This window comes from Protopterus annectens, chromosome 13.part0 (assembly GCF_019279795.1).
Source record: "Protopterus annectens isolate FY-2018-M chromosome 13.part0, PAN1.0, whole genome shotgun sequence".
NCBI classification, from domain to species: Eukaryota; Metazoa; Chordata; order Ceratodontiformes; family Protopteridae; genus Protopterus; species Protopterus annectens.
The window spans coordinates 257,429,871-257,440,185 of record NC_056747.1 but is presented as its reverse complement, the minus strand read 5'-3'; the positions used below and the strand labels follow the sequence as shown (position 1 = coordinate 257,440,185).

Genomic DNA, 10,315 nt, shown 5'->3' with positions numbered 1-10,315 from the left:
TTTGCATGTTGCCTGTTTTCAGTCCAGAAATAAAGATCTGTACTACACAATTCATTTACTATACATTCAATAATGTTATGCACCACAAGCTGCATATTTTCACAAAATTGCTAACAGATCTTATAAATGTAACACCACAATACTAGAAGCACAAACTACAAACAGCAAATAGAGAAACATGCACTAACTTTGTATATACAGAGGGTATCACTACTTCATGGTATATTCAGAAACTAAACAAGAGTGAAAACGTGGCCATTACAGAACAAGGTTATTTACCAAAAGAAATATTCTCCCCTCTCCAAATTACTTTTTGGCAAGGCCTACAAGACAGACCCCAGTGGTCATTAGCCTGGTATACACCTATGAACTTATTCTGGTGTAAAATATTAATCACCACCTCAATACTGGTGAAGCAGACTCACACACTCAGCTAAAATATATCCACTCAGGATCTGCTCTTATGGATAAATCCTGCTACACCCATAAGGCTAATGTAGGAGGCAACAACTCTATCAAAACTATTTCAAGTCTTAAACTAGGATTCTAATTTTACTCTTTAGTAACTTGCTAAAACAAAGAACAAAGGAAACCATTCACAAGCAAACTAGCATTGGATAGTTTGGCAAAATAATTTTCTAACACCTACAGCTAGCATTACTGTTTCAACATGCTGCCGTTACCCATCAACACTACACTCAAACATGCTTGCAGGACACAAGCACAAGATGTACAATGCATGGGATGAAGTAAGTCACGTAAAAAATAAATAAAAGTCAATACATTTCAATAAAGTACAAAAACTACGGCAGTCATAAAACGTCACTTCTACAAAAGACTTACAAAAAAACATGTTTACTTACAAAACCAGTCTATAATTAAAAAGTATTATGCACTTTTAAATATGTGCATATTTATTTCTCACAGAAACCAAAGACAGCTGAAAAAATTAATCATAGTCGCACATCTCTTCAGTATGGCATACATGCATTCATCAATACCTCACTCATTTTCCAACAACCCACTTTATCTGTTCATGGGTTCAGGCAACACCAAAGCCTATCCCAGCAGAAAAACTGGCACAAGGCATTAAACTTACTACAGACAGGGTACAACCGCACTGCTAAATACACACACCCCAACAATTTGGAAAATGCCATATGATATACTGCATACCTTCGGAAGGTGGGAGAAAGCCACCTGTATATATATATATATATATATATATATATATATATATATATATATATATTTTTTTTTTTTTGTAATTTATATTAATTTTACACACACACAACCTCTTGAATGAGGTATTAGATCCAACATTAACACCCTTTAATGAAATTGGCGATCTCCTTATAAAAACATAAAGGCTTAATATACCATTTCTTTATGCCTGATCCTCAGACCACTATATTTCTGTGGTGGTTCACTGGAAAGGAATAAAAGCAGTTAAGTGGCAATACTGACAAATAAGCAGTTGTGACTTGACTGCTTAAGTGGTCTCCGACTATGGGGTCAATGTGGTCACATATGCCCCAACTGTAAAAAAGTATATTTTGATATTGTGCTCCTGTTAAAAAAAAAAAAAATGTACTGCAAGTTCCTCTAAGAAAACTAACACTAACCCTAAACTGTCCATGTGATGGGTTGCATACCAAAATTTGGGTAAAAGTATATTAACAGAGGGCATCTGCCTATAGGCACAGCTTACTACTAATCCAGGAGTAAAAGCTACCAGCAATATTCCCTCACTATTTGACATTTCTTGATCAGGTTACTTCAACTAGAAAGATGTCCTTTTTCAGCAGAGACCCGAGAAGAAAAGCAGCAAAAGGCAATTACTTTTGTACTAATTATACATACACGTTCACAACAAAATTAAATCCACACATCTGTAGTAACTTAAGAATAACATACAATTTCCTTTCAGGGTAAGATGGATTTAAATACAGCCTATTTACGGCATGGGTGCTAGAATTACATTAGAGTTTGGAAACAGATGCTGAGGAAAAGAAAAAGCAGAAAGGGAGAGGCAGATTAAGTAGGGCCCAAACAAGAGCAAGTCTAAACGTTTAATAGGTGGTCTTTCAGATTGTTTTTGAAATTAGGGTTAGAAATTGATCAAGTCTAGACGTAGATTATTCCATGCCTTGGCAACTGAGTGATTATACAGAAGTTTGGCAATGTTTTTTGGGACTGTAAATTTTCATGAAGATGAGATCAGAAAGAGCACAACAGAAGTTGGGTCAGTGCAAAATGGAGTGAATCAGATGTAGCTGAGGAAAAGGAGTTGATGGCAAAATTCTAGCCACTTTAGGTTAGAGATATACAGTGGTACGAGAGACAGATTCACAGTAAATCAACTCTAGCAATTTTACTGTGAGTTCAACCTTGAGATTGTCCTGAAGGTTAGTAAGGACTGCTCCAGCATAAAGTACAAGTAGTAAATAGGCTTGAGCAAGAGTATGTTTAGATTCATTTGTGAGAATTTTTTTTATTTCTATAGAGCAGACCAAATTTTTGATGAGCCAAAGATGCAGTGTTGGATGTGTAAATCCCATTTTAAATTGGTCATCTATCATGACCCCTAATAGTTTTGCGTTTGGTTCAACACTGATAGAGGTGTTGAAGTAGGAGACAGAGAAGGTAAACTTGAAGTGTTGGATAGATTTTGGGAGGAAGAGAAATTAGTTTTTTTTTGTGGGAGACTGTCAGAGGAAACGCATACAATATGCCGACGACAAGAGTATAGGCTGTTAATGAAAATGTTAACTAGTAGAGGTCCAAGAATGGAGCTTGGAGAACCCCTGGACTTGGAAGGAAAGGGGAAGAGCAGAGAGACATTTTACAGACTGAAATCTGTTGGACAGGCAGTTAGAGAATCAGGAGATAGAGTCGGAGAGATTAAGACTAGATAGTTTGAACAAAAGTAGGTTGTGGGAGACAGTATCAAAGGCTTTCAAAAGGTCAGGGAATAGACATGAGACTAATTTGTTATCATGAGATCTAGATATTGCCAGCATAAAAGAAATTAGTGCTGTGGATGGACTGTGGTTAGAGCAAAAGGCACGTTGGGCAGAGGTTAGATTTGGTTGTAGAAGATTATCTAGTAGCTGCTTGTAAATGCACTTTTGAGAATCTTTGACAGAATGACTACAGGCCTGAAATTCGAGGAATCAGTGTAGTTTCCTCCATTTCTTCAAAATATCAGCAACTGTCACTTCTTGACTTGATCTATTAGTTAGTATGGAGATGGGATATGCAATAGACTTTGCAGTTAAAGGAAAACAGGAGGCAGGTTATCGGCTGTATGGGAGCAAGTTTTAAGTTTGCTGAAAAGTGATCAATACAAGCTGTAGGAATGGGCTTGAGAGAGAAGAATGTTGTTTGGATGGAGGATGAGGGGGAAATTTAAGGGAAACTACGTGTTAAGGCCCAAGATACTCTTAGCGAGGTATTTTTGTGGCCTTTCCAGTTGTTGTAGGTGTCTAGTGAGGTACATGCCAAATGGGGCATTGTATTTTGTAATAGGTCTAATGAGGGACGAGTAGACCGGGATCATGATCTCTTCATTTCTAGAGGAAAAGCCTTTTGTAATGAGATGTGCCACATAGTACTTTCTGACCACAGTGGCAATGTGGTTATCAAAGGAGAGGTTGCTGCCAACCTGTGCCGCCAGATCTCTCATCACACCCTGTGTGTTTAGTGACTACCTCCGATGTGTTAGTTCATGGGTATTGAGTTTCTCAAAGGGAATGCACTTTTTGGCATTGAGCTTTAGGCTATGGTTCTGGCACCAATCATTGGTCTCAGCGAGGCCTTTTTGTAGAATGTCTAAATCAGTTGGTGAATCAATACTGGCACCCAGTTTGCAATCATCTGGAAACTTGTTCACCCACAGTCCATTTGTATTGCCTTGAACTTCAGAGAAGTAGATGCCAAACAGGAGAGGACCTAGGACTGATCCCTGTGGGACTCCACTTGTAACTGGTTGGTAGTCAGATTTGAAGTCCACTACTTTGACAGTTTGGGTTCTATCAGTGAGCCAGTTGGTAACCCATCTCATGACATGGGCGGGTATGCCCAGCATATTGAGTCTATCTAGGATTCCCGAGTGACAGATGGTGTCAAAGGCCTTAGCAAGATAGAGATAAGCGGTGTGAACTACCTTGCCTTCATACACAGCATTGGTGAGACTCTAAGAAGTCCATCAAGTTGAGCAGGCATGACCTACCTTTCACAAACCCAAACTGCTTGGGGTCCAGAGTTTGCAGATTCCCTACTTATAAGGTCTGTGATGATGCGTTCCATAGTCTTACTTGTCAGGCTAAGGCAGTAGTGCCCAGGGTCAGTAGTCTCCCCCCCCCTCCTTTGTAGAGTGGGATGACTACAGCAGTGCACCACTTTGAAGGGACAAAGCCTGAAGTGAGGCTGTGATTGACCAGGGCACTCGGGTGTGGTCCCAGTTCACCTTGTAATTCATGTAGAACACATCCAGGGATACTATCAGGTCCCATGGAAGCTGTATTCTTCCCTTTGGACAGTGTGGTTTTTACCTGTGCTGTCATATTAGGGACTTGGCATTCCTCAGGTATTGTGATTGCCCCCCTTTCACCCCCCTAAAGGGCCAAAGTTCACATTGAACCTGTCGGCCAATATATTGGCAATATCAGTTGGGTCGGTATACATATTGCCATTGTGCTGTAGCTTATAGATCCAAGTACTGCCCTGTAAATTCTAGATTTGATCATCCTCCAAAGCTAGATACAAAAATAAAATTGCTGCAGATACTAAGGACAACCACAAGGGATTAGAGGATTTGATGATGGATCTCAGTTTGTTGCCGAGGTCAGTAATGGAGTTTTTCCAGTCTTGTGACTTCACCCTTTTCTGCAACAGTTTCTTCCTTCTGTTGTAGAGCCTGTTTATGGCAAGGGTCCACCAGATTGGCTTTCTTTTCTTTGGAAGTGTGTGTCTTGGTTCTGTTTGGTATGGCCCATTCCATACACTCGTGCATGTGCTCATATATACTGCATTAGTGTAGGACTCCGTAGTCATGCACCTATTTTCCATTTGCATGGGCGACGTGAAGTTAGCCACCTCCGTTTTTAGAAGCCCAGAACTGGCTTTGGAGAAGTTTTTCACGGTCGATTCCTTTACAGGGGGTGGGGGTGGGATGTGGATATCCATGGTTATTAGCTTGTAGTCAGATCTGACCAGGGAAGAGTTGACTTCTGGTGTAGAGCAACGGTCGCCCATATTAGTAATGATCAGGTCAAGGAGGTTTCTTCCCCTGGCAGGGGCAAGAATGAGCTGGTCCAGGGTGTTGGAATTAATGAATTTTGGAAAACGTTGAGCAAGTGCGTTGGTACACCAGTAATCTTCCCAGTTAATGGAGGAGTAGTTAAAAGTCTCCTAGTATAAGGGTGCTGGGTTGTACCTTAATATTTTCCAGTGTGTTTAGGAATGTGGGGTCTTGGGACATGGTGGGGATCTATAGCAGACTACAACCTAGACTGCAGTTTTACCTGAAGTATTTTACAGGAGTTATATCGGGCTACTAGTCTGGAGGTGTGCATATCCTTTATGAATATGGAGACACCACCGCATTTAGGGCTTCAATCCAGGTTTAGGGACTGAAAGGTGTGGTATGAATTATACCCTGGTAGCGCTAGGGTGCTCTCTGGAGCCTTGAACTAGGTCTCTGTTACTGCACAGATGTCGATTTTCTCCAATTTAAGGAGTTCAAGCGAGTGCATTTTAAGATTTAGACTTCTAGCACGGAGTAGCATAACCATCAGACTTCGTTTGCTTGTATCTGTTACAGTGATAATCTTGTCTTCAGGACATTGCCTAAAAAAGGCACTACAGGGGTGGCAAGAGCCATGGCCAGTATCCAGAATCCCAGGGGTGACAGGTGCAGGCCATTTCTGGCAAAACAGAGGTCTGTTGATCATGTCATCCCAGGCAGATAGATACAGGATCCCCTTTAATGACACCAGAAATCTAGCCAATTGTTGAAGTCGATCATTTTTTGCTTGTACTGTGGTATCATTCTGGGTGACGGCAGGATGCTACTCAGGGCTAGGGTCATACCTGCCTGGGCTACATGATCAGAGAGCGCCTCAATATCTCTTCATGTACTCCAGTGAGGTACATCTCAAGTCGTTCATACCAACATGGGCATTGACAAAGTCATATCTGTACCAGTTATGGAGTGACCCAAGTGCGTGTGTTATGTGGCAGATCCTGGCACCTGACAGGCAGCTGACCATAACCTTCTCCTTATTCAGCCTAGTGAGTGGGGCATCAGTGTGCCTTACTATTGAGTCACCTATGACTAGGGTATTTGGTAAGCTGTTTTTGCCTTAGGGGCTTTGGTTGAGTGGCACACTGTTTATGTGAGCTGTGTCTCTCATGGTTTATGTTGGGTTGTGATGGTTTGATTGTGTTTCTGCCTCTGAGGTCTTCATTTAGGCATATTTTTATTGAGAGCCTCATCGAAAGCAGTTATGTGTTTTGTGATATTACCGGAGGGTTCCAAGCATTCTCTCTCTTGCATATGAGGGAGATAAATGTCTTGCGTTAACCAAGGGGTGAAGTTTGATTTAATTATTTTCCTGATGGGGGCTACAGAGTCTAGAGTGCTTAGAAAGGGGGAGCTGTATGTTAGAACAGCTTCTTCTAGTTAAAAGTCATGGAGGAATAACCAGTTAAATCGATGACAGGATCTGGTTGAAGGTGAAAGAGTTGAAAATGGACAGTTTATGACAGCCTTTATTGGTGGGGTTTGTAAAGTTGGGAGAGTGTCTAAAAAAAAAAAAAAAAAGATAGGTAGACAGTCACTTATGCTATCAGACAGTGTAGTGGGGTTTGGTACAGGTTTGGGTTGGAAACAAGGATCAAATCAAGTGCAGTGCTGGCATCAGTATTTTTATTCAGGCAAGTGGGAGAAGTAATTAGTGGAGAGAAACCAATGAGGTTAATACAGAAATTTGGAGAGTCTGATGCTAGAATTCCAGTCAATGCTAACATTGCCTAATAACAGCTTCATAGCAGACAGCTTGAGACCCCCCCCCCCCCCAAGAGAAAGTGTTCAAGGGTAGGAATTTTGTTACCACCAGGAATACAGACAGTAGCAATAGCAATCTTTTTATGGTTGGTCAATGCGCAGTTTACTATGAGGACTTCAGTGGTGTTGAAATCTGGTACAGAGAATAAGGGATAGAGGGAGAGCTGATTAGAGAATAGAATAGCTACATCCCCATCTTGGCGGATGATACTGTAGCTGGGGGATAAGATTTCATAGTCAGATACTTGGGGTTTTAGCCAGGTTTTGGAGAGGGTGAGTATAACAGGGGTGTAGAAAGGGGTCTACTTTAATCAACAAAATGCCACTTACCCAAAACCCATTTCACCAAGACGAAAACACTGACAGCACCAGAACACCAGTGTCCCAGAACACCAACTGTTTACTCGAGGTAAGTAATCACTCGGCCATCCAAAACAAATATATAAATGGAAGAAAACGAAACCCACCCATGTGGGAGGCTTTAGCCCCCACAACCCCCAAGTAATATACCAACTCAGAGATCGCACTACCGTGGGGGTAAGGGGCAAAGTTCAACAGGATGGCCAAGCAGCTCTCACCTGGACTGGAGAATCAGTGTTCTGGGATGCATTTTCATCTCTGTGAAACTGGTTTTGGATATGTGTTACTTCACAATGCAAATTAGACCCACAGAAAGATATTCATGAATGTATGAAAGTGACTTTGTTTAGTATACTTTGAATGTAGAGAGCTAGGAAAGTTAAGGGGGGAGTGTATTTGATAAGTAAAATGAGGGGGAGAGAAAATAGGGTGAGGGATGGGAAGAGTAGCTGGTGGCTTGTCCTGGGTTGGGATATATATATATATATATATATATATATATATATATATATATATATATATATATATATATATATATATATATATCTACATCTATCTCTGTCTCTCTCTCTATATATATATATATATATATATATATATATATATATATATATATATATATATATATATATATATCTAGATATATATCTAGATATATATATTTATATATCTAGATATATATCTAGATATATATATTTATATATCTAGATATATATCTAGATATATCTATATATATATCTAGATATATATATTTATATATCTATATATATCTAGATATATATCTAGATATATCTATATATATATATCTAGATATATATCTATATATATATAAATATATATCTATCTATATATCTATATATATATCTATATATATCTAGATATATATCTATATATATCTAGATATATATCTATATATATCTAGATATATATCTATATATATCTAGATATATATCTATCTACCTACATCTATCTATCTCTCTCTATATATATCTATATCTATATCTATATCTATATCTATATCTATCTACCTACATCTATCTCTCTCTATATATATATATATATATATATATATATATATATATATATATATAGAGAGAGAGAGAGAGAGAGAGATGGATGTAGGTAGATAGATATATATATATATAGAGAGATAGATGTAGGTAGATAGATATATATCTAGATATATATATAGATATAGATATATATATATAGTAGATCACCTGAGATTAGTAACGTTAGTAAGCGATAGTGTTTTAGAGAAACTTGCATTATGCTTTTAGTATGCTTTCAAGGAGCACAGCACCTAAATTATTGCCTTTTTACATCTCCAAAAAAGAAACATGCCATCTCAAAAAGCATCTAACCTACCTTATCATACCTCTCAAATGTCCCGGATTTTGGCTCAGAAGGCTGCTGTCCCTCCTCATCGAGCCAAAAACAGGCAATTTGGGAAGAAATGGAGTACACTTAATTGTAATTCCAGACTTTTTTTAGTTTAGAAAATGCATGTTAATTCACATTCTCTTATTCTGGTCGCTTCACAAGTTACTAATTTATTAACTTGGCCCCGACTACTTCTGGATTTGTTCCCGATTCTAGAGGCAAGAGGTTTGACAGTTACACTGTCCATACGTTTTGTTTCTTTACTACTTATCTTTCCCCAAATACAGGCTATTCAACTGATCTGCATTCAGCACTGCTTCAGTGAGCGTAAGAGGGGAAAAAACTCGGTACTACTGCAGAAAATATCAGTAAAACTACAAGACCTGAAACAATGAGACATTTAGAATGCCCCAGAAATGTTAACAAAAAACGTTAAACCTCTTAAAAAAATCAGTGTGTAAATCGTGGATTGTATACTCTATATTTAAAAAAACAAAAGCACCACATTCATATTAAGTAACCACATAAAACACTGTTTACATGTAATACTATATGTGTGGTATAATTAAAACGCATTACTATATAAAGCAAAACAAGAAAGACATCACATGCTACAATTTCTAAAGACAAACATATATGTAATTTTAACACTGCAAAAAACTAAAATACTAACAGCGCTCTCTAACCTGCATAATGGTTTTTCGGATTTTCCATAACCTGTAAGTTTCTTCTTCATCATCCATACCGCCACAAAAGTTTTACACTACACGCTATGCGACAAACAATTGCTACCTAAAAACTCTTCCTATACCGACTTCTCTTAATTACGTTATTTACAACGATTATACGCACAGCCAAGGTCCTCTACTGGCATTCCTCCTTTCAGTCGTCTAAGGAAAAGCCTGTTTGTATAAACATTTCTTTCTTTTCTCTTTCCCAGTTGAATTGGCGGCTTCACTTTATATTAGAACATTACCCACCGCGATATCCGCCCAGAAATGGACGTGACCAAAATGATTGACAGGGCAAGCCCGTGTGATGTTGCTTGGAAACACGGCTGAGTGACAAGCCACGCAGACTATTCAGTGACATTGTGAATATTCATTGTGAATATTCATTCTCTGACGTTGCTAACACAGGCTTCATGCTTTTTTTGTTATATTTAATTATACTTACCACAGATTTTACAGCTTTGTATTAAAACTAGGGTTGCCACCTTTCTACTGTGCCATTTCCTGACAAACAAGCCCCACCCCATGCACAATCAAGCCACACCCATTCCTTTTAATAGCCACACCCCTTTACTCCACCCTTCAGCATAATCACGGTGATGACAGACTAGAAAGACAGATCTACAGTCCAAGCATCTTATACAAATCATGTAATCATATATTCACTGTAACATCAAATGAGCTAAGCTTTGGTATAGACGGTATACCCTAGAAAACACAGATAAAAGGTAAACAGTTGTGATGACAAAAAAGCTACATTTAAGCCTCA

General features: G+C 38.7%; 1 protein-coding gene across 1 annotated transcript in view; it reads right to left on the bottom strand.

Annotated features, from left to right (window-relative positions):
* POLR2E (RNA polymerase II, I and III subunit E) overlaps nt 1-9,753 on the bottom strand; it is a 503,098-nt gene extending 493,345 nt beyond the window's left edge. Inside the window, exon 1 of the mRNA XM_044054811.1 lies at nt 9,502-9,753. Within this exon, the coding sequence (XP_043910746.1) occupies nt 9,502-9,558 (57 nt within the window). The 5' untranslated portion in view covers nt 9,559-9,753. The remainder of the gene's footprint in view (nt 1-9,501) is intronic.
* Nucleotides 9,754-10,315: the final 562 nt, after the last annotated feature.